The 25,122-nt window shown below is 42.2% G+C and overlaps 1 protein-coding gene across 1 annotated transcript; it reads left to right on the forward strand.

Annotated features, from left to right (window-relative positions):
* The first annotated feature begins 7,268 nt into the window (after window positions 1–7,268).
* Window positions 7,269–9,664, forward strand: LOC121232790. The gene is made up of 2 exons (XM_041121253.1): window positions 7,269–8,099; window positions 9,105–9,664. The coding sequence occupies exons 1-2, from the start codon at window positions 7,498–7,500 to the stop codon at window positions 9,196–9,198; spliced, it is 696 nt and encodes a 231-aa protein (XP_040977187.1). The 5' UTR covers window positions 7,269–7,497; the 3' UTR covers window positions 9,199–9,664.
* Window positions 9,665–25,122: the final 15,458 nt, after the last annotated feature.

Genomic DNA, 25,122 nt, shown 5'->3' on the forward strand with positions numbered 1-25,122 from the left:
TTCACATACTGAACTCAAAACATAGCACCGTACCAGCTACTAGGAAGACAGTTAACTCTATCCCAGCTGAAACTAGGACATCATTATTCATAATGAGTAATCAGATCCAGCATACTTTTTCATCTGTTTGTCTGTTTATTTACTCCTTCTACATTCAGGTCATGAACACCATTCAATGAGACCTGCAGCTCAACAGAATGAGAAATGGTAAATTTGAAAGGACAGCTTTGGGAAACCAAGCAAATGCCTAACTGTGCTCATGTCTGGGAATGCTACAAGGTATATGGATTCTTAATTAGTGACTTTGAGAGGCATTAACTGTTCTGTTCTTTTTTATCCGCACATAGAAGCCTACATTTCTAAAGCCTTAGAGTAGTTCCAGGGTTATAATTTGTTTGACTGAGTAATTGATTGATTGCTATAGTACATCTTCCAAAAGCTGTTTTCCTTTTTTACTAATGTCTGATGGTAGCTGTGGCAGTACATCCCGCCCCCCCCATCCTGCCAGCAGGAAACGAAACTTCTCCAGGAAGGGAGAAGGAAGGGGAAGGAAACCCTGGAGGCCGCAGGTTGAAATTTGAACTGGCCAATCGAGATGCGCCAGGTACACCGAGGTGACCCTCCTAGCCAATAGGATTAAATGACCACGGGTCAGATTCGACAGGGGTATAAATGGGGTCCTGCCGGAGGACACGTGGGCAGTCCTCCTTGGAGCAGCGGGTCTGCAGTCGGGGACTCCCCCTTGGTTCGGGGCACCGCCCAAGGTAACTCCTCGAGGGAGAGAGCCCTCAGCTTTTAGGTGATAGATACGCGCGTTTTGAGCCATCACTTTAAATCTTGGGGATTCTTAAGTTGGCCGTGTAGTATTAATTCTCTTTACATCATTTTGCCTGTGGTTTTATAAAATGTTACCGGACTTCTAACTAACTTTTGTTGAAGAATAAATCTGAGTTTTAACACCTGTTGGATTTGGTTAGTCGTGCATCCGTAACAGTAGCTTACCATAATGGAGCAGTGCTTACGCAGTTAATTTTACATTTAAGAAAGCCTTCTGTACTCCCAGATCATCTCCACAATATTCTGATACAGCTTCTCCCAGTAGACAGTACTAATGTGATGGTTATACTTGTCAGGCTTATTATGATTATCCTATTTTATTTAATTTTTTTTCTTGAGGTTACATAAATGTTAACATTCATATGAAGTGAAAACTATTTTTATGCTTTTATCTGATCTCATGTATCTTCCCATTACACAATGGTTATTATTAAGATCTCTTCAGATTTGGTCATGGATATTTCAGTTATGTCGTGCTGCAGATTTAGCACTTTTACACCGTGTCATGCTCCTCCCTGTCTGCAGAAATTGATAGCACTGTGAAGTCTCCTTTGGATTTCAGAATGTTCACACAAATACACATCCTCTGAGTGTTTGTGTAATTTGCTTTGTGTTATCTCCTTTCCCAAAATAACTGATATATAAGCACCTGAAAATGTGGAACTGAGAAGAATAATGCTTAGAATTTTTAACTCTTATTTTGTGAGATAGCCTGTGTAATTATTTATTTGTTTACCAATTCATTTCACATAATCTTGCATACCAGCCAATTTAGGCTTTTGGGAAAAGTTTTGTGGTTAGGATTTCTGGGTACTTTGGAGATATTTTTGGAGAAAGGAAGCTTTTCTCAGGGAGGTATGTGAAATTTCAAAACGAACTTTTCCAGAGAATGTGTTGACCCACATTTTGAAAAAGGAGAAAAGTGAATGAAGAAGCGAAGTGATGGTGTCCACAAGAAATGATTCAGTGGGACAAATACAGGCCTGGTCGAGAGGAAGTTTTGAGTTAGCCTTGTATACCTACAACTGATGGGTTGTCGTGGTTTAGGCCCAGCCAGCAACTAAGCACCACGCGGCCGCTTGCTCACTCCTCCCGCCCCGGTGGGATGGGGAGGAGAATCGGAAGAAAAAGGTAGAAAACTCATGGGTTGAGATAAGGACAGTTTAATAGGACAACACAAGGAGAGAAGAAATAATAATAATAATAATAATAATAATAATAAAGAATATACGAAGCGAGTGATGTACAATGCATTTGCTCACCACCTGGATGGAACCTGATGCCCAGCCCGTTCCTGAGCCGCAACCCCTCCTCACCCCTGGCCAGCCCCCCCAGTTTATATACTGAGCATGACATCATATGGTATTGAATATCCCCTTGGCTAGTTCAGGTCAGCTATCCTGGCTGTGTCCCCTCCCAGCTTCTTGTGAAAATTAACTCTATCCCAGCTGAACCCAGGACATGGGTCTTATTTGTGGTTTGCACTTATATAATAGTATTCAAATATTATTTATGAAGTAGCTAAATATGATTCATCAGTACTGTTGTTGGGCTTTAAGAAACTAAGGAATTGAAATGTAGAGAATTTCAATCTTACAGTTTTCAAATCAACTGTTAATTTTGAATGTGCCCATTTGGACATGCTGATTAGAAGATAAACAGGAAGGAATTTGATAGAAAGGTCCTCCATTGAGGATAGGACTTCATGTTGTTTTTCTTCAAATGTGCTCTCGGGTCCTTCTGAAAGCAGTAGAAGCTGCAAGTGTTTGCTACATGTGGAGCCGAACAGGACATGTGAACTTGCTTGTCAGCTAGTATTATTGGATACTTGGAAATTTTTACTAATCATAAGACATTCCCTTCCTTCCCTCATGTAGAACAGGCACTCTTTAGCTTAACAAATAGCTGGTCTTAAAGTATTGTGTGAAGGACCTGTAAGTTCCAGAGCTTGGCCAGTAAGATTCTTAGGGATCCTATTGCTTTTCATCAGGAGTAAGGTTAGCTAGCCCAGTGACATTCAGCCTAATCTTTTTCTTAGTTCCTGTTAGCTGCTCTGATTCTGAGCCAGATCTCTGCTGATATATATACCTGTAGTGGAGCAACTGGCTGTGACAAGACTCAGAACTGGGTTTCTTTTTTCTTCTAAACTGATGTCGTTGCTGGGAACTTTTTAATTGTTTTGGTCCAATTCCTCAACAAAAGAATGATGGAAAAAGGTGCTGTGGTCTTCACTGGTTTTTTTTCAATAGAGCATTTTTACTCAACAGAGCATTTTATGGTTTTCTTACAACAGTAAATGAAAAAATAATTTCAGCTATTTGGGCTTCCAAAAGAAATGCAGTTTTCTTATGTAAAGACATATTTTGCTAGAGATGCTTTTGGTAGAAAACATGCCTGTTTTGTAGCAGGAACAACTGCAATTTGAAAGTTAGGAAGGAGTGAAAAGTGTGCTGTTAAATCCATCCAATTTGAAAGGCAGTGATATAAGCTCTATAGAAAGGTAAATTTTAAAATACAGTGTGTACTGCAAAGTCATGAGTAGATGCAATCTTCTAATCATTGCTACAAGTAGTGCACATATGTGATACAAAATAGGAGAAGACAGATAAAGGTGTGATGAGGCCTTTCTGCTTGTTTCTTTCCTTCTCCCATTAACCTCTCTGGCTCCTCCCTTGAACACAATTCTCTAGTGTGACTGTCTGCAAGTAGTTTTTTTGCTGCCAGTGCTTTTGTGACAGTCGTTACATTCACTGATACTGGGTTCATTCTAAAGTGAACTCTCTTACCACTGCATTTGAATGTTTAATGAATATTATCATCACATTCATGCATGTGTGTCCTCCTTCCCTGGAGGCTGCAGGGAAAATTTTGATCTTGAAGTACGTTGGAGTTTAGAATCCTCAGTACCCCTCATAAGCTACGCAGGTTCTCACTGGATCCGACTCATTAATCATGTCTTCAACAACTGCTCAAATAATGTTGGCCAGCAAATGAACAAAGTCAGTTGCTACCTCCACCTACCAATATAAGAATCTCCTAGCAAAAGTATGGTAAATTAAGGCTATGTCTATACTAGTAAATTAAAACCTCTCCCAGGCACTGGGACTAACTGGCAGATAATGCCCTGCATCTATGTTAGTAAACTCTCTTAGCCTCCAAAAATGGGGTGGTTGTGTGCAAACTGCCTTTTAGGAATAGTTCCGGGAACACTGTGCCTCCCAAATCATGCTCATTAATTCTTTGGGAGAGGTACGTGACAAAATTGTTTTAGGTAATATTTTAAGAATTTGCTTGTACAGACAAGTATGTTCTAGTGTTCAGAGATGTTCCTGAATGTTATTTAATTCAGTAATATAGACATAATCTTCAACATAGTCTGAAAATTACAACATTTGGAAGAAATAAAAGGGTAACAATCAGCTCCCCTTAGGGAACTAGGGGGGGTGACAGTGTACCAGAAATCAGCAGAAAAATATTTCAGTAGGCACATTTTGAATTCTGTATATGTTCTTTAACATTAGATAGATATCCGAGATGAGGGCTGATTCAGGAAAACCTGAATAAATATCACAAATGGTGGGGCTTGTTGCAGGTCTTACAAAGTGCAGTTTTATAGCCAGTATATGTATATAATGTGAGCATGAACAATAGCGATAGTCCTCCCTGGCCCTAAAGCTTAAACACAGATTACAAATTATGTATTCTTTACTAAGGGAAACTCATAGAAGGCAAAGGATGCATGAAACTCTTGAGCTGAAACCATGTAACTTGTAAATGTTCTTAAGGTATGACTTGCAGACATTACATAGCACTCCCTTCCCGTGGCTCCTGGGACAGTTATGAAGGGACCTGATTATTCTTCAGTAGTCAGTTTTGCATGTCCACACCACCTTAGATACTAATAAGCTCCAGCTTCAGTAAAGGTGAACTGTGGGCTATGTCCACAATGACCTGAGGCAGAGAGAAATAGACTCAAATTCCTGGTTTCTATATTGCTGTATTGGGCTATAAAAGCAGAAGACCATTCGTACAAGCTGCATATTTGTCTCTCTCTCACAAACTGATGAATGAAACCACCTTGCAAACATGAGAAGTTGAAAGGACTAGGAGATAGTAAACACTATCCAGCAAAGCACAGCTAAAGGAATACCTTCTGACTGAGCAGTTAGTGTTGGTATAATATATGAGACAAGAAATTGGAGTCAACTAAAATATAATCTAAAATTTTGGAAGTCTATAGGTGGAAGTTGGAAATTGAGTTAGAAGTTTTTCAAAGCCATGATACCATCAGGCTCAGTAAGATACTAGTCTATTCCTTAACTTGATGAAAGTCTTCTAATCTGATTCTTTAAGTGTCTGAAGCTTTATTCACTCAGTGAATTTGAGAGGAGGCTTAAGAGCAGATATAAATATGCCAAGCACTGTGATGCATTCAGTCTCCATCAACTCTCCTGGCTGTTATCAAAGGACAACATAATATTGTCCTGGACATAGGCCTGGACATAGCCTCCTGGAAGTGTAACCCTGGCTGTTTTAAGTGTGTTTTAGCATATAGTGAAATTAGGAGATAGAACAGTTGCACAGTTTCCTGTTATAGCGCCTTTGTTTAATAATTGCCATTACAGTGGAGTAAGAAAGTCTGTTGTATTCTGGGACTGGCAATTATTCATCACCTCAGAAGAAAGTTTTACCCTTGGTTGATAGCATATTTAGGACAGTCCATTACTACATCTTAATCAAAACCAAGTGTCGTGGTTTTACCCCAGCCAGCAACTAAGCACCACGCAGCCGCTCACTCACTCACCACCACCCAGTGGGATGGAGAAGAGAATTGGAAGGAAAAAGGTAAAACTTGTGGGTTGAGATAAGAACAGTTTAATAGGACAGAAAGGAAGAAACTAATAAGGATAATAATAACAATAATAAAATTACAATAATAATAAAAGGATTGGAATATACAAACCAAGTGATGCACAATGCAATTGCTCACCACTTGCCGACCAACGCCCAGTTAGTTCCAGAGCAGCGATCCCCCCCAGGCCAACTCCCCCCACTTTATATACTAGGCATGACGTCACATGGTATGGAACACCCCCTTGGCCAGTTTCGGTCAGCAGTCCTGGCTGTGTCCCCTCCCAACTTCTTGTGCCCTTCCAGCCTTCTTGCTGGCTGGGCATGAGAAGCTGAAAAATCCTTGACTTAGTCTAAACACTACTTAGGAACAACTGAAAACATCAGTGTGTTATCAACATTCTTCTCATACTGAATCCAAAACATAACACTATACCAGCTACTAGTGTTACCGGAATCCGGAATAAAACTCCTTAACACCAATGTGACGTTAAGAAGCAGGCACTTCGTTTATCGCAGCGCTGGATGCATGGGGGATAGTTCCACCTAGCGTGCATGCCACAGCTTCAGCACAAACAGGTTATATGGAGTAATTGCAGGAGGTAGAAATAAACAGACGCCTGTAAAGTTGAAAGCAGACAACGTTTATTGCTAAAACACACACATATTTATAATCATATATTCTGCAAAGTCACTGTACATGCGCACAAGCATAAAATATGATTGGTTATATCAACACTGTACACACGTATAAACATAAGATATAATTGGTTATACCAACTCTCTACACGCGCATAAACATAGGACATAAGTGGTTATACCAACTAAAACATGCGAAACTTGTCTTAGTCTAATTGGTCAAGATAAACTGCCGAATTGAGGTTCTTTGTGCCAAGTTCCCTTTATTGTGGAATGCGCACCTGTGTTCTTCTAATTGGCATCTTTCTTTTTTTGTCGTCCTGTTTATTCTGTTCAAGGTCTTCTAAAGGTGTCTGGAATGCTCTTGCGACCGATGTTAGCTAAATATGTGTCCACAATTCCCCCTTTTTTGTTTTTCGTCAATTAACACCTGCTGTATTGCCTTTTGCAAAGATCTATGAACACAATTAATTAAACATGGTAAAAGCAACATTATACCTAATAAAATACATAAGAATAAAAGAAACCCCCGATTTTTAACAAAGATACAAACCAACTCCTAAGTCCCCATCCCGCAGCTAAATGCTCTAAGCCAAAATGACAGCTTTCTTAATTGCGTTACAGCTCTTGTAGCTCCTTCTTGCCTCTGCAGTTCTGTTATCTTGTTTATTAATTGTGGAGGACCTCGGCTGGACCTCGGGGCCTGGGGAGGATATTGACCTTAACAAGATTGCAGTGTTCCTGTGAGAGAACAAGAAAGGAGGAGAAGCATGCCTGGGAAACTAAGTTTAAGGAATGTGTTGACCGTTTGCAGTTGTGATAAGGAACCTGAAAAAGTCACCCAATGAGGGGTGAGAAAAACAACTTCTGACAACTTTCTGACCAATAAGGGACAGGCATATGTACAAGGTAACAAGTATAATAGGTATAAATTTGCTGGCTTGTAGTAATAAAAAAACCTTCTTTGCTTGTACTATAAGAATGCGTACTTGTCGTTTGTCCGTCTCGACCACGACAATTGGCGACCCCGACGTGATGCTGTAAATTATGCTTGTGACTGCGAGGAGAGCAGTGGAGACGGAGCCCGGCATAGCTTGAGAGCGGCGGGAAGAGCTGCTAGTCCGGACTGATACTTGACACCTGCAGATAAACAGGTGAGCTGCCGGGAACATGGGCGGGACCCTCAGTAAAGAGGACGCCAGAATTGTAAATATGTGGAAAGTAATTTTGCAAAAGAGAGGACTTAAAGTAGAAGAGTTGATGTTGCGGAAAATGCTCTTATGGGGCAAGCAACACGGATATAAAGCAGATACAGTGACTGCATTTAGTGTGCCTGTGTGGCAAGGACTCGGGGACAAGCTGTTTGACAGTGCGTCCCGAGGGTCTAAGGAGGCAGCCAGCCTCCTGATGACGTGGTACCTGCTCCTTGAAACCGTCAAAGACATTAGAGAACAAAGGGATAGGATGAAGGAGCCAGACGTCCCTATTGCGGGGGGAGGACAGTCCTCTCCCACAGAGGACGTGGGGTCTGTTGCCCAGTCCTCTGGCAAGCGCGCAGGGCGGCCAAAACCACGGGGCCGACAAAAGAACCCTTTCGTTGATGACTCTGATGATGAGCAGCCCTCAGGACATCCTCGGACTATTAAAGATAGAACATATAAGCGGCCCCAGGACTTGCTTCCTGGTAGTGACGTATGCCCCGCTGAAACGGCAGAGGCGCCAGTTAACCCGTCCGCCCCCCCCTTGCCGCCTGATTCAGAGGATAGAGAAGGGATTGTGAAATATATTAACCTGATTCGTGCCGCATGGTGCAATGTGACCCTCTCTGCATATGTAATCTTTAACCGTTTTGCTTGATCTTGTATAACCGTAGGCCTAAGGGAAGTAGGAGAGTATGTATATATTTCTTGCAAAAGCTATATAACAGTAGGGAATTACAAAAGTTGGAAACGAAATAAAATCAGACATCAAGTAGAAGTCGAAAAATACTTCACACGGTCTCTCGGAAGTAGCGGAATCCTATAGTTGCAAAGGTTTAAAGAAAAAGGGGGGGGGGATTGATATAGAGAACAAACTGCTTATTGCTTAATGATTGTCTCTCTGTAACTTTACATACCAAGGACTGGTGTTTGTCAAGGATTAAGCCTGTCAGAGACTGGTACTTAGGAATGATGAGCAAGAAGGAACCAAGAGCGATCACAAGACTTAATTAAGTGTTCGATGAATTTACGATCTTGTTAAGAAGACACAAGTAGAGGCCTTGCTTGAATAGATAAGGCCAGAAAAGATAAGAACTCCTGCCTTTTGTTCCCATCCTTGTAGATAATTTAGCTTAAACTAACCATATGGTGCTATACCACTAATGAGAACTTAGATAATAAGAACACTAACAAGCACTAAGGTATCAAAACATGTAAAGGACCATACTGCGCAGAATCACTTGCGGAGGGTCAAATAGCGGACAAGTGAGGAAGACTATGGAACACCACCAGAGGACTCCTGAAGACCACCAGAGACCTTCAATGCGCCTGCGTAAAGGACATTTACATATGTTAATAGTTTCCCGGAAAACTAATGAATATGTATAAACATTTCTCAGGAGTCTAGTGAATATGTATGTAGAACCTGTACTTAACCTGCACAATTAGACCTGACGGTGTGTGCCTAGGTAGAGCAGAGGCTCCCGGTGCACCCAGCGCTGTTTGCTTGCCTCTATTCATATAATAAATTGTAAACTTTAATTAGAATCCTGTTTTGGACATGATTATTTTTCACAGGATGAATAGCCCCCCCCCGGGCGCGGGGAGGGGAACAGGGGACCTCATGCCTGTACCCCCCTCTGCCAGCCGAAACATCAGAGGATTGGGATGATCCCATGGACAATGATATGGGGGATCCTGAACCTGGGGGGTCTGCGGGAACACCGAAGGAAGGACAGTTACAGGGAGGCTCGCGTTGCCGAGGACAGCCCTGGGTCCTTCCGCCGGCTCGAATTACTGTCAGTCCCCACAACCCCCTGAAATTCTGGCAGCAGGTGAAAGCTCGAGCTCTGCAAGAAGGAAATTGGGACCTGTCCGAGCAAATTAACGTTCCTGTAACAGCAGGCAACTCTGGTGAAACGAATTTAAGGGGGACTGGGGCGATGGCTTTCTCCGTGGTACGGGGTGATCCAGGACAAGGAATTATGGATGAACATAGACCATATTTGTGGAAAGTTATACAGGATTTACAAAAGGCAACTGCGCAATATGGTCCCAACTCCCCCGCAGTTATACAATTAATACGCCTATTAACTATGGAAGAAATAACACCTTATGATATTGCTCAAATTGCTCAAATTATTTTCCAACCTGTGCAATGCGCTGTTTTTCGTAGTATCTGAACTCAGAGAGCAGAGGCGCGAGCAGTACACAATTTGCAGCTTTCACAAACCGATCCACGTTATGGTAACGGAGCTGATGTTCTGACTGGGACTGGTCAATTTAATAATCCTCAACATCAGGCTCAATGGCATCCACTTGTATTGGAACAAATAAAGACTATTGGTGTAGAAGCTTTGCTCCGAAAGGCGGAGCTGGCAGAGCCTAAGGCAAGATATACCATGATTAAACAGGAGGCTAAAGAGCCGTTTCTGTCGTTTGTAGAGAAATTGATGGGGGCTATAGAGCGGCAGGTATTTGATGCACATATACGAGAAATGCTGGTAAAACAGTTAGCCCGTGACAATGCTAACACAGATTGTCAAAAGGTGATTGAGATGCTCCCTGGGGATCCAACCCTAGAAGCTATGATTACGGCTTGCGGGAAGGTGGGCTCTGTTGAACACAAAATGTCTGCATTAGCTACAGCTATGTCTGCAATGCGTATGTCTAATCAGAAATGTTACTGCTGCGGACAGACTGGACATGTCAAGGCTAACTGTCCCGCTAAAAATAGAAAAGGAGGAGCCGGGCAGGTGGCCGTGGGAGCAGCTACATGTCTTAAGTGCGGAAAGCTGGGACACTTTGCAAAGCAATGTAAATCTAAATTTCATGCTAACGGTCAACCCCTCCAGCCGGGAAACGGCAGAAAGAGTGTGAAGGGGCGCGTGCAGACACAAATGCCCTACCACTCCAGCAACCCCTTTCTGGTACAACAGCCAGCGCAGACGCCACAAGCCTTTGTGACAAGTTACGGGGACAAACCCAAGGAACAGCCGGGATGGATGTATGCACCGCCCACACAGTAACTTTATCTACCCAAGGAGTGCATAAAGTGCCCTTGGAAGCCTGGGGACCAATTGGTAAAGGATTAAGTGCCTTACTAATAGGACGATCAAGTAGTACTTTGCAAGGGTTAATGGTGCATGTGGGAGTTATTGATGCTGATTATCATGGGCAAATATGTGCAATGGTATCTACTGCAACCCCTCCAGTCACTATAAAAGGAGGCACACGAATTGCTCAACTCGTGCCATTTATGAGCTGTGTGCCTGCGACAGAACAGGTAACTCGTGGTACTCAAGGTTTTGGGTTCACGGGAAAGCCACAGGTATTTTGGTCGCAACGCATTACGGAAAGCAGGCCAGAAATGACCTGTACCCTCACTATGGCAAATGCATCCCCATCACAGATAAAATTGACAGATTTGCTGGACTCTGGGGCTGATATGACCATCATAGCACAGCGTAACTGGCCCTCCTCGTGGCCATTGGTTGTAAATGCGGAAGGAGTGTTGGGTGTAGGTGGAGTTTCAAATAGTTCTATTACAGCAAAACCTGTGCTAATAAGCAACCCAGAGGGACAGAAAGCCACTGTGAGGCCATATGTCACCACTTTGCCACTTAATTTATGGGGTCGATATGTGTTGGATCAATGGGGGGTGCGTCTTACCACGGATTTTTCATAGGGGCCACTGTGCTGCAGGGCGTGGAGCGCCCGACACTGGCACTGACCTGGTTAACAGATAAACCAGTGTGGGTGGATCAGTGGCCCCTCAATCAAGAAAAACTCCTCACCTTGAAATCTTTAGTTGCAGAACAATTGGCCGCAGGACATATTGAGGCCTCTCATAGCCCATGGAACACACCAGTGTTTGTGATCAAAAAGAAATCTAGAAAATGGAGGCTATTGCATGATTTACGAAAGATTAATGAGGTAATAGCAACCATGGGGGCATTGCAGCCAGGGTTACCTTCTCCAACTATGATTCCAATGCAATGGGAAATTATTGTAATGGACTTAAAAGATTGTTTTTTCACCATCTCTTTAGCCGCACCTGATAAGGAGAAGTTTGCTTCAGTGAACAACAGTGAGCCGGCGAAAAGGTATCATTGGAAAGTTTTGCCTCAGGGAATGAAAAATTCTCCCACCATTTGTCAGTGGTTTGTGGCAAAGGCCTTAAGTCCAGTTCGTGCTGCATTCCCAACATGTTATTGTTATCATTATATGGATGACATTTTGTTAGCCACTCCATCTCAACAGATGTTAAGTGAAATGGAAGTCACAGCACGTGATTCACTGCAGCGATTAGGCCTAGTTATTGCACCTGAAAAGGTACAGCATCAACAGCCATGGCTGTATTTGGGTATGAAAATATTAAATCAGACAGTCACACCACAACCCATTCAGTTACAACTGGAGATAAAAACTTTAAATGATATACAAAAATTGATCGGAGTGATCAATTGGATTCGACCCTATTTAGGGTTACCATCATCAAAATTACAGCCACTTTTGGATTTATTGAAGGGTGATACAGATATTGCTGCACCACGGGCATTAACCCCTGAGGCAAAACAGGTAATTACAGAAGTAGAGCAAGTAATTGTGCATAGACATGTGTGGAGAATTGATATGACAGTTTCAATTCAGGTTTTTGTATTAATAGACAAATTGGTACCTTTTGCCATGATCGCACAATGGAATTCTGATTGGCCGGATCCATTGCATGTGTTAGAATGGACCTTCTTACCGTTCAGACCAAACAAAACCACCCCAGGTCTTTTTGAGCTTTTAACCCAAATTATCATGAAGACCCGAGTTCGATGTATGGAATTGATAGCCAGAGACCCGGAATGTATCACTGTGCCTGTTAAAAACGATTATTTTGAATGGTGTCTTGCTAATAGCTCCGCATTACAAACAGCCTTGGCAAATTATACTGGGCAAATTGGGTATCATCTTCCCTCTCATCCATTAATTAAAATGGGAAGTCAAATACGCTTTGCACAAAAGCAACTAAGTCAATCAGAGCCGGTGATTGGTCCCACGGTGTTCACTGACGGTTCAGGAAAAACAGGAAAAGCAGCCATTGTGTGGCATGATGGCCAGCAATGGCAACAGAAGATAGAACATCAAGAAGGCTCCCCTCAAGTTGTAGAACTTCGAGCAATGGTGATGGTGTTTCAACATTTTCCAGATCCTGTAAACGTTGTCACCGATTCAGCTTATGTGGCAGGTTTGATTCAAAGATTGGATAAGGCTGTGCTTGGTCAGGTGGGAAATGAAAAGTTATTTGGGGTGTTGAAGCTGTTATAGATGGAGATTCAGAAATGCCGCTCCCCATATTATGTCATGCATATTAAAAGCCACACAAGCTTGCCTGGTTTTATTGTGGAAGGGAATGCTCGTGCAGATGCTCTCGTATCGGGGGTGGCAATAGGTCCAATACCAAATGTGAGACAACAGGCGATCGAAGCTCATCGTTTTTTTCACCAAGGACATCGGGCCTTAAAGCGGCAATTTCGATTGTCGAACTCTGAGGCTCGTGCCATTGTCGCCGCGTGCCCTGACTGTCAAGACCACCATGTACCTCATTATTATGGAACCAACCCTAGAGGCCTTCGAGCCTTGCAAATCTGGCAGACTGACGTGACACATATTCCTGAGTTTGGGCGGTTGAAATATGTGCATGTGTCTATTGATACTTTTTCTTCTGTTGTTATTACCACCACTCATACAGGTGAAACCGCCAGAGATGTTATTCGACACTGGCAACGAGCGTTTTCTGTGGCTGGTGTACCTCAACAGATTAAGACTGACAACAGTCCAGCCTATCTTTCTGCCAAGGTGACTACCTTTTTGCAGCTTTGGGGAATTACCCATGTCACCGGTATCCCTCATTCTCCCACAGGACAAGGCATTGTAGAGCATGCCCATGGAACTCTAAAGCATATGCTTCAAAAACAAAAAGGGGGAATGATGGGTGAGGGCCCGGAGGCTCGACTTAACAAGGCCACGTATGTATTAAATTTTTTGCAGGTCACTGATGATGTTCAAGAACCACCAATGCTGCGTCATTTTGGGTCATTGACAAGTATATCTGGTGTGACCCCCGGGGTCAAGGTTCAGATACGGGACCTGCAGACGGGTCAATGGTCTGCACCTTGTGACTTATTAACCTGGGGTCGAGGTTATGCTTGTGTCTCCACAGATACTGGACCGCGATGGGTGCCGGCACGACTGGTAAAACCCTACTTAGAAGTGTCATCGTCTGCTGCAGTCTCCTCAGAGTAGTGACTGCAATATGGGTACCATTGCAGCCCAAGATGAACGTATGGGTAATGCTTGCAAATGCTACGGGCCAAGAGGGGTGCTGGCTAAGCATGCAAAGCGATGCTACATCACAAGCTCTTTCTGGATTATTGCTAGATATAGATTCTATATGCCATGCTACGCTATAAAACAGAGCAGCTATTGATTTTCTGTTGTTGGCCTATGGCCACAGTTGTGAAAACCTTAATGGTATGTGTTGTATGAACCTATCAGGTCATTCGGTGTCAGTGTCCCAAAGTATCCAACAACTGCGAAAGGAGGTGCAGAAGCTGACAGAAGATGTTGGGGTTTTTGGGGGGTTGGATGTCTTGTTCTCTCAATGGGGGATTGGAGGGTGGTTAAAAAGAGTATTGAAAACAGGATTATTAATGTTGGCAATTATTATCATTGCATTGAGCATCCTCCCATGTGTGCTGTCCTTGCTGCAAAGGGCCCTGCAGCGGACAATTCACATGGCATATTTGGCTCAAAACTGCTAGTTACAAGAAACTTCATTCACAGTTTTGGATTTTAGCTAACTGTTGATACCTCACAAGAGTGCGATGGATTTGAGCAAGATCTAAATGATAAGTCTAGTGCTACTACATTGACACCAGTACTTGTTGTTAGATCCCAGTAATGTGGAAGGAGTACTGCAGGTAGCTTTAAAGATATTTTCTGAGGAAGGGCTAAGAAAGCTGTCTGAAGGTGAGTCTCAGTTTAAATGAAGTATAGTCTAAAGTCTTCTGGAAAAGAAACACTCACTATATGATAGTACATCTTGAGAGAGACTTATTTATAGGGGGCAACGGTCAGGGAAAAGGTTCTTAATAGCTTTTGTTGCATAAGTTAACCTCATCTAATCTGTATTTCCTAATATTTCTGTGGGTTTGGAGAAGAAATTTGGCCAAACTGGCAGTTTTGACAAATTAAAAGAAATCTCTGTAGTCTGGACATAATGTTTTGTTTGTAAAATAGGACATATTTATTTATCCTTTTTTACTTTGCTCATGAAAAAGAATCAGTTTCATCTGGGAGCAAACATATGAGGTTGTCTGAAGAATTTCTGAACTGTGGTTGGTCTCACATATATATGTTTATTTCAGCTAGGTTTTTACTACATGAAAACTTTGATTACTTTTAGAAGTAACATTTGGGCTGGATAAGCATGATAGATTTTCCCAAATTGTATCATCCTTGGTTATTTCAAGGCAACCAAAATTAAATTTGCTGGGATAATACAAATATATGGTGCACTTTTAAGCACTTTATTCTAAATTGAGTTGATGTACTTCTTAGAAAAACTGCATCTAAAACGATCTAAAAGTATGAAAAACAGTAAACTAATTGCTTAGATAAAATAAATACAATTTTTTTTGTAATAGAGGTTAGATAAAATTCTCTAGCTGAGATTAATACTTCACAGTGGCAGTGCTGATGAGGTGGGTTGACCCTGGCTGGATGCCAGGTGCCCACCAAAGCCGCTCTATCACTCCCCCTCCTCAGCTGGACAGGGGAGAGGAAATATAACAAAGGGCTCGTGGGTTGAGATAAGGACAGGGAGAGATCACTCAACCAATTACCGTCACAGGCAAAACAGACTCCACTTGGGGAAAATTAACTCAATTTATTACCAATCAAAAGTCGGAGTAGGATAATGAGAAATAAAACCAAATCTTACAACACGTTCCCCCTCACCCCACCATTCTTCCCAGGCTTAACTTTACTCCCCATTTTCTCTACCTACCCCCCCAGCGGCACAGGGGGACGGGGAATGGGGGTTACGGTCAGTTCATCACGTGTTATTTCTGCCACTTCATCCTCCTCAGGGGCAGGACTCCTCACACTCTTCCCCTGCTCCAGCGTGGGGTCCCTCCCATGGGAGACAGTCCTCCACAAACTTCTCCAGCGTGGGTCCTTCCCATGGGCTGCAGTTCTTCACGAACTGCTCCAGCATGGGTTCCTTCCACAGAGTGCAGTCCTTCAGGAGCACACTGCTCCAGCGTGGGTCCTCCACGGGGTCACAAGTCCTGCCAGCAAACCTGCTCCAGTGTGGGCTCCTCTGTCCACAGATCCGCAGGTCCTGCCAGGAGCCTGCTCCAGCGCGGGCTTCCCACGGGGTCACAGCCTCCTTCGGGCACATCCGATGTGGGGTCCTCCATGGGCTGCAGGTGGATATCTGCTCCACCATAGACCTCCATGGGCTGCAGGGGGACAGCCTGCCTCACCATGGTCTTCCCCATGGGCTGCAGGGGAATCTCTGCTCTGGCGCCTGGAGCATCTCCTCCCCCTCCTTCTTCACTGACCTTGGTGTCTGCAGGGTTGTTTCTCTCACATATTCTCACTCCTCTCTCTGGCTGCAGTTTTCTTGTTGTGCAGCAACTTTTTCCCCTTCTTAAATATGTTATCACAGAGGTGCTACCACTGTCGCTGATTGGCTTGGCCTTGGCCAGCGGCAGGTCCATTTTGGAGCCAGCTGTCATTGGCTCTGTCAGACACAGGGGAAGCTTCCAGCAGCTTCTCACAGAAGGCACCCCTATACCCCCCCGCTACCAAAACCTTGCCACGCAAACCCAATACATGCGCTTAAGATTCTCAACATGGATGTATTTTTATGCTTTCCAAAGATACCAGCAGAAAACAGTATAAAATAAACAAAGAGCAAGATTTGGTAGTGAGGGCTCTGCGCTGAGGTTTCAGTTCCCGGTCTCCTCAACTTTGGTGCTGGCCGAGGTGAGGAGATGCTGCTTTCTGTCTCTCTCTGTTCTTCTCTTGCTGTTTGAGTCCATATTATCTTGTTCCCTTTCTAGTAGAGGGGCTATTTGTTCTGGGGCATTGAGAGTTTTGGCCCCCATGCTAACTGTTTCCTGAAGGTAGTATTATCATATAATAAAAAAGTGAGGAATCACAGCTAAAGAGATCAAGGTAAGGCTTTTAGGTTGTTTTTTTTTCTTCCCACAGGAACCTTACATATTTCAATCTGATATAAGCATCTGATTCTTTCATGATATCTGGAAATTCTAGACTCTGTAAGAAAGTCATGAAGGTTTATAAAAGGAAAGCAATATAATGGTCTGTTTATTTAATATATTGTATTTGTATTTTGTCCTATGAGGAGTGGCTAAGGACTCTGGGTTTGTGTGGTTTGGAGAAAAAGGAGGCTGAGGGGTGACCTCATTGCTCTCTACAGCTTCCTGAGGAAGGGAAGTGGAGAGGGAGGTGCTGAGCTCTTCTCCCTGGTATCCAGTGACAGGATGCGTGGGAATGGTTCAAAGCTGTGCCAGGGGAGGTTTAGACTTGACATTAGGAAGCATTTCTTTACTGAGAGGGTGGTCAAACACTGGAAAAAGCTTCCTAGAGAGGTGGTTGATGCCCCATGCCTGTCAGTGTTTAGGAGGTGTTTGGACAGTGCTCTTAATAACATGCTTTAACCTTTGGTCATCCCTGAAGTGGTCAGGCAGTTGGACTAGATGATTGTTGTAGGTCCCTTCCAACTGAACTATTCTCTTCTCTTCTCTTCTCTTCTCTTCTCTTCTCTTCTCTTCTCTTCTCTTCTCTTCTCTTCTCTCCCTTGTTCTCTTTAATAATTACATTTCAAACACTGTGACTGCCTCTCTGTAGGCAAAAATCCCCCCCCACTCCTTGGATAGATATGATAGATTATACCTGGGGATCATTAGTACTTGATTTATGAGTGCAAATAATATTTGTGTTGGAAGTATCTGACCAAAGTTTGAATTCAGGACCTCTGACCCATGGTTCATAGTATGTACAGAAAACCTCCATGTATTCAACTGATCAGGGTTGTTTAATTGACTGGGGTTAGATTAGAAGATAATTCTTAGAATGCACATCAGGTCAAATTATTAGATCACATAAACTGGACTTGTGACCCTGTGGGGGACCCACGCTGGAGCAGTATGCTCCTGAAGGACTGCACACCGTGGACGGGACCCATGCTGAAGCAGTTCGTGAAGAACTGCAGCCAGTGTGAAGGACCCACATTGGAGAAGTTCGTGGAGGACTGTCTCCCGTGGGAGGGACCCCACGCTGGAGCAGGGGAAGAGTGTGAGGAGTCCTGCCCCTGAGGAGGAAGGAGCGGCAGAGACAACATGCGATGAACTGACCGTAACCCCCATTCCCCGTCCCCCTGCGCCGCTGGTGGGGGGTAGGTGGAGAATCCGGGAGTGAAGCTGTGCCTGGGAAGAAGGGAGGGGTGGAGGGAAGGTGTTTTGAGATTTGGTTTTATTTCTCATTACCCTACTCTGGTTGATTGGCAATAAATTAGGTTAATTTTCCCCAAGTGGAGTCTGTTTTGCCCATGATGGTAGTTGGTTGAGTGATCTCTCCCTGTCCTTATCTTGACCCACGAGCCCTTTGTTATATTTCCTCTCCCCTGTCCAGCTGAGGAGGGGGAGTGATAGAGCGGCTTTGGTGGGCACCTGGTGTCCAGCCAGGGTCAGCCCACCACAACTGAACATGCTTCCCAATCCAGGACATACATCTATTACAAGTAAAGCTACAGGCACTGTAAGTTACTGGAAAAGCTACTGCTACAGGTGAGAAGGAGACCCTGCAGGCAAGTTTGGCATGACAAATGCATATTTTGCCATATGCCCCACGAGGGACAATCTGGGTGAAAGCCAATTGTCACAAATCTGTCGGCCAAAAGGCAAACCTGTGTGGCACAAGGGTCCAGTAGTGCCCTTACGAACTGGGCACGCTAAGCAGGAATACAACAAGCTTCTGGACTTTGACAGGATCATGAAAGAGTGCAAGTATCATGCAACATGATAAAAAAATTGTTTTCTCAGAACAATGGTCCATTAACCAGCCATAGAGGTACAGGAACAGAAAAATACCTTTGTAGTGAAGACAGCTTGTAACTAGTGTCAGGACCTTGATGAAAATGCAAAACTATGGAGAGACAAAACATAGCACCTGGAACCAATAGTGGCCTATGAAATGAAAAACATGTAGAGAAGCTGGATGGGATTTTTTTGTTTTTCTAAGTTTTAGGTTGTTTTGTTTTTTTTAAGAAGTAGAACAGTTGCCATTTCCTTTTAACCTCTTTTAGAGTCATATCTGACAATTTGGTGACAGACTGAGGAGATTCTTCTAGCAAGAGGACTCCTCACATCTCCTTCCTCTCTCCCCTTGCCCTTCTATCCCCCTTCCTAAATCAGTTTTAGTGCTATGGCAATTTCTTTTTGGTATGACTGTCTAGCCCTACCCGACTTCAGACCAGTTCAAGGGGTTGCTAAAACTGCAAACATCACACAACAGTGTTAGTGTACTATAGCTACATAAACTACAGCCAACAAACCATACAAGCAATGGGCTTCATGTGCACGGCTTTACAACACAGCATATTGTGCTCTCGGCAGCTCCTGCCTGTTCAGCATCCTAAAGACTGATAATGGCCTGAAATGGAATTATAATTGGGAGGTTCGATCTGAATCAAGCAATTACCAGAAATGCTAAACTAACTGCTCTACAGAACAGAGCTCTTGATTATCCAAGGGTGCAGCAAAGGTAGAAGTTTTCTCATAGTAGTTTACTTGTGTATCTCAATCTCAGCTCATGTAAGTTAAAAATAATAAACTTAATCAACCATTACCAATATCTTAAACTTTTCCAACAACTGAGAAGTTATTTAAATTAAAAGAAAAGTAAAGCAAAACACAGGGCCACAAACACCATTCTTCTGAAAAGAGCAATAACATTTGGCATGCTCTAGGAACCCATTTTAAATTTGACAGTCTTGACTGCAGTGGTATTATAAACAACATTATGCACACAAAGACATTAGAAAATTTACAAATATTACTGAAATCTTACAGTACACCTGTGAGAAGGGTATTATTTTGCTGACTGAACAAGTAATACATAGAGAAGCTGAGGCATAAAGAAGTTAAGCAAGTTGATCAAGTTCACAAAGTAAGTTGGTTGCAAAATAAGAACAGAACTCAATCTTACAATTTGCAGTCTGTGTCTTTCCCCTAAAATAATTATTCTTTCCCTTCAGGTTGTTATTTAGGAGTGTAGTAGCTACCTTGTTTAGTTCTCTTGCCCCTGACACAGACTATATTCCTACATTAAATAATGCACTTTTCCAATCAGGAAAGTTTTATTAACACACAGAATTGTAGAAATGAACAAAACCAGAGGAGCTTACCCAAATACAGAAAACAAGCGACAGAAGAGGAAGAAGCCATAGCCCTGGACAAATGATGAAAGGAAGGCAAAGAATCCATTGACAGACATGCATATCAGGAGTGACTGTCTCCTTCCCACCTTGTCTGCCAAGCCTCCCCAGAAGAACACCCCCACCATCATCCCAAGGTACACTATGCTACCTGCAATACACAAAAAAGATGTTGCTTTGTGAGCTACATAACTCACCACACCAAAAATAGTCACATGCACTTGAGTGATTTGCTTTCAGGGATCTTCTGTGTTTACAAAATAGCATAGAGATTATTTTCTCCTTTCTCAGTTAGTAGAAATTGTATGCATAGCTTTGGAAATGTAGCTAGGGAGAACAGATTTCCTATTGTGTCTGTCATCTGTTAGCAGACACGTTGAAGCTTAATATAATTATTAAATGAGGTGCCTCTAGCTAAAACAATTGAAATACAGGCAAATAAGACTGAATGGGAGAAAGAATGCCACCATTTCCTCAGTAATAAACTCCATTCATGTTAAATACTGCAAAAATTAAAACTTCCCCTACAGAAACAAATTGTCTGAACATCTCTAGAATATGAGCAGTCCTGGGATTAATCACTGGGAGTAAGATCTGCTAAGTCTAAAGAAAGCTGATTATGAAACAACAGACACTTTCCATTTGAGATCTACAGAATCAAAGATGTCCAGGTTGATTGTTTTTTTTCTCCCTTCTGCTTCAGTGTAATGCTTTATTTTAAAAGGTATTGTCCTGTATACAAAGAAAAGCACTGGAACAGTTTTGTTTGCAAAGAATTTTGAACAGGTACATCACAGTTTATCTGAATATGTTAAAATGAGATGGGGAAAAATTATTTTTGGGTGGGTTTTTTTTTTTTTTTTTAAAGCTAATGATTTTAGTTAAGTACTTTCCCACGGAAAGGTAAGTTGAAATATTTAACACTCTGACCATTCACAACTTATCATATTGTACATTATTTCCTTTCCAGGGACAAACCCTCTGTGGGACACTTGGCAAAGATGCACAACACATTGAGCAGCCTGTCAGAAGCAGGACAGACCCAAACAGATCTGCATTTTGTTTGATACGTGTATTATTTCTTCTTCTACCTGCTTTCTTATTGAGCTTCCCAGATTGGGTTTTATCTATCTAGCAGTTGCTACCATCTTGTAAGTCTACTACAGAGCAGGATTTAAATATAGAGTAGCTGGAAGCAGTTAAAATATTAGCAAGCCTTGTCCCGTGTCTCTTTTCGATCAGCCACAAGTACTGACAAATTCCCCAGCAACTCTGCTGGGCTTCAGTTGCTGTTGTGTAAAATTCTGGCCTCCAAAAGAATCACCTCTGCCCTGCAGAAGGTAGTTGGAAGGGAAAGCAAGCTGAAAAAATAATTAAATGCTTGGGCATGGTTAACTGAATATTAACATAGAGGTCACTCATCAGTATTTCCATGCTTGGAATTCCATATGTTAACATCTGAAGTGCAGACATCTGCAGGGTCTCATGCACTACAAAAATGTCCCTGTTCCCCCTCATGTTTTGTAGTTTCCACTGTGCTGCCTCCTTATGAGGCATTGTTTTAAAACATTTGATATAACACACATCGCGTTAAACGTATATTAGCAAGATACAGAGTTATATCTTGGTTAGGTGAGTATGCTGTTTCTATTGCATTTATCACAATTAAACACCTGTGTGTACTTTCACATTGGATGCCTCAGTGATATACAAATATTGGACCACAATCCCCAAAGGCTTTCTTACATTTTAGATTTTTTTTTTAATAAAAACAATGTTATTTATATTTCAAATATTGAATAGAAAACAATAGTATGAAGATGATCAGTATCCATCAGTTGTTTGTAAATTCAAGGTCCCTACGGAGTAACCACCATCTGATGTTGTCTCTGACCAAATTTCTATCTTTTGTATTTTTTTCATTCTCTGCATGATTCAGACAACTTCTGAAACCAGAGAGCAGTGCTTCTGTCAGATACAATGTAACCCTCCCCATATATATATATATATATATATACACACACACACACACCCCCCTTGTATACAGAAGCAGTAACTAGAGCAGATTATTCTTGTTGGTCCATTACTATCTCAACTTCCTTATTGAAAAGAAAGCAGCCTATAACAATCTCTGGTTCAAATAATGAATTCCACATGCTCAGTTATCTGGACCAAAAGAATATATGTCAGTCCTCAACCTGGGCAATCTGAAGTAGAGGAAAACAGCTATCATCTCCTTTGCCACTGATTGTGACCAATACCAGCAAATCAATCTTTTCTGCAGCTGCCTTTTTAGCCAACAGAAAATAAGAACAGGATATTTCTAGACGGTCTTCTCCTTGAGTCCCTAAAGACAGGATGACAGATCCATTGTTGCTCATTACAGGAGCATTAATTATCTCTTTACCTAAGTAAGACCAACAAGCTCCTTAAGAACAACAGTTAAATGTCTTCTCAAAACACCTTTTGTCAATGGACATTTTCTAGCTATTACTGGGATCTTAGTCTTTCATCAAAGGATATCGATGAGAATGTAGGTAAATCCAGAATTTGCAGAAGTCCTAAGATATCTTTGTTCTCTTTCCTCTTAGCCCAGGAAGGATACAGACACTACAATATTCTCTTTGGTTTAGAGGTGTTCAGCAACAGATCTTTATCAGATATCTCCTTCATTCTGATCAGAAATTTTTATTCCAATACTTGGGATTTTCCTGAGAGCACACACACACACACACAGATCTCTTAAATTTTCTGGTCCTAAAGAGACAAAGCTTGGTGAGTGGCTTGGCATATTCACTCAGCCCAAGATCTCTCCTGTGGGCAAGGTTACTGTACCACGCTTCAGGTAGACCAGTACTCACAAGCAGTTTGGAAACTCCATCCAGCAGAGCTGGTGCTTACTTGTCAATATTAGTTGAAAGATCTCAGCAAAAATAGTTCAATAGCTGCATTGCCAGCAGATTGATTTCAAAAAGGCAACTAAAATGGTTAATTTTTACTCTTAAAGCAAAATTCTTTACTACTGTATATGACATACATAAATGTTGGGCTTTCCCAGTCATCACTCTAATATTAGAAATACTCACAGAAGGCCAGCCAAATATTTTGGCATTTCTTTATATAGATACCTTTGAAATATTTTATGCAAATAATCTTAATTTTACCAAGTAGCTACTTTCCTTGTGATGCACAGAAATATCAAAACACTCTGAACAACGAAAGAAAAAAGTTTCCAAGTCTTGAGAGTTTAAAAACATTAACCTTTCTTTTTGATTAAAAGTCCTTTGGTCATCGTACTGTGCTTTGGCCTCTCTTATACCCATATAATTCTCCTGAAGAGCATTCAAAAGATAGCTGCTAAAATAATATTCTCCTCCTATCAATAAACTGCTATAAATAAGCCGCTCTCTGAGCTCCACCATTAGCTCATTCTTTCCCATCATATTAACTTTGAATTTTTTCCTAAATGCCTTGCAGATCCTCCACGATCCCTCTCCCCCACCTGTATCCCTTCCACCTTGAACCTACTGCAGCTACCAATGATACCTGTTTCAGTGTATTTTCCTGTCTGTCTTCTTTTTCATATTTTCTGTCTCTCTTTATACAGAACATACCTCTTGCCCTCAGCCCATAAAGGTAGTCCCCTTCCTCTCAACTTTCAAATCATTCCTTAAGACCTTTTTCCCCCCCAGCAATATTCACAATAAGCCATAAGTGACAAATGGTGAAGGAGAACTCTAACTATGAACAGTTGAAATAGCCGAACAACCACCTAACCTTGCATTTGCACCTAACCAATAACATCAGATTATCATTTTACCCTTCATCATCCCTTCCTTTCCAACCTTTGTAGCTCGTTTATCATGTCATGCCACTGGTCAGAACATAAATCTCATGGGGAAAATGCTGCAATTATTTTTTTTTTAAACCTTTTATAAAATTGCATATTGCATTTTGCATACTGCAAAATACTTTGCATTTTGCATAATTTTAAATATGTAAAAATTAAATATCCTGTTGTTGGTCAGACCTTGTTCCCTTTTCTCATTACCTTTAAACTATGGTCATTGAAACAGTAACTGTATGGGTATACATACACGTGCATATATTTTAATCTAGTGTGTAGTCCTGAAGGTGGTACTCCCTTTTTGAGAAGATACTACTGATCACAAAACTGGCTGCTTTCCTTTTCCTTTTTGGTACACCCTACATGTGCCTCTAAAGAAGTTAGCTCATATAGCACAAGGCACACGCTGATTTCACATCCAGCATGATCCCAGAAACATTTAAAAAAAAGTTAAAGTTTATTTTAAAATACCAAGACTACTAATGATGTCTGTAACATAAGTCTTTGATTTCCCCCAGGAAGTAACGTGCAATCTCAAACTTTGTCATTTGTTGGAAAGTCGCTGAGAAGAGGCAAGTGACAGCTAAAAAGAAACTCATGCCATGCTAAAATGAATATTCTCTTCTATTGCTCTTTTACCAAGTGTGCTGGTTTTGGCTGGAATAGAGTTAATTTTCTTCATAGTAGCTAGTATGGGGCTATGTTTTGGATTTGTGCTAGAAACAGCGTTGATAATACAGGGATGTTTTAGTTACTGCTGAGCAGTGCTTACACAGAGTCAAGGCCTTTTCTGCTTCTCATGCCACCCCACCAGCGAGGAGGCTGGAGGTGCACAAGAAGTTGGGAGGGGACACAGCTGGGACAGCTGACCCCAACTGACCAAAGGGATATTCCAGATCATATGACATCATGCTTAGCAATAAAAAGCTGGGGGAAGAAGAAGGAAGGACGTTTGGAGTGATAGCGTTTGTCTTCCCAAATAACCGTTTTGCGTGATGGAGCCCTGCTTTCCTGGAGATGGCTGAACACCTGCCTGCCGATGAGAAGCAGTGAATGAATTCCTTGTTTTGCTTTGCTTGCGTGCACGGCTTTTTCTTTACCTATTAAACTGTCTTTACCTCAGCCCACGAGTTTTCTCACTTTTACCCTTCTGATTCTCTCCCCCATCCCACTGTGAGGGAGGTGAGTGAGCGTCTGCGTGGTGCTTAGTTGCCGGCTGGGGTTAA

The sequence above is a fragment of the Aquila chrysaetos genome, chromosome W (genome assembly GCF_900496995.4).
Source record: "Aquila chrysaetos chrysaetos chromosome W, bAquChr1.4, whole genome shotgun sequence".
In the NCBI taxonomy this organism is placed as follows: domain Eukaryota; kingdom Metazoa; phylum Chordata; class Aves; order Accipitriformes; family Accipitridae; genus Aquila; species Aquila chrysaetos.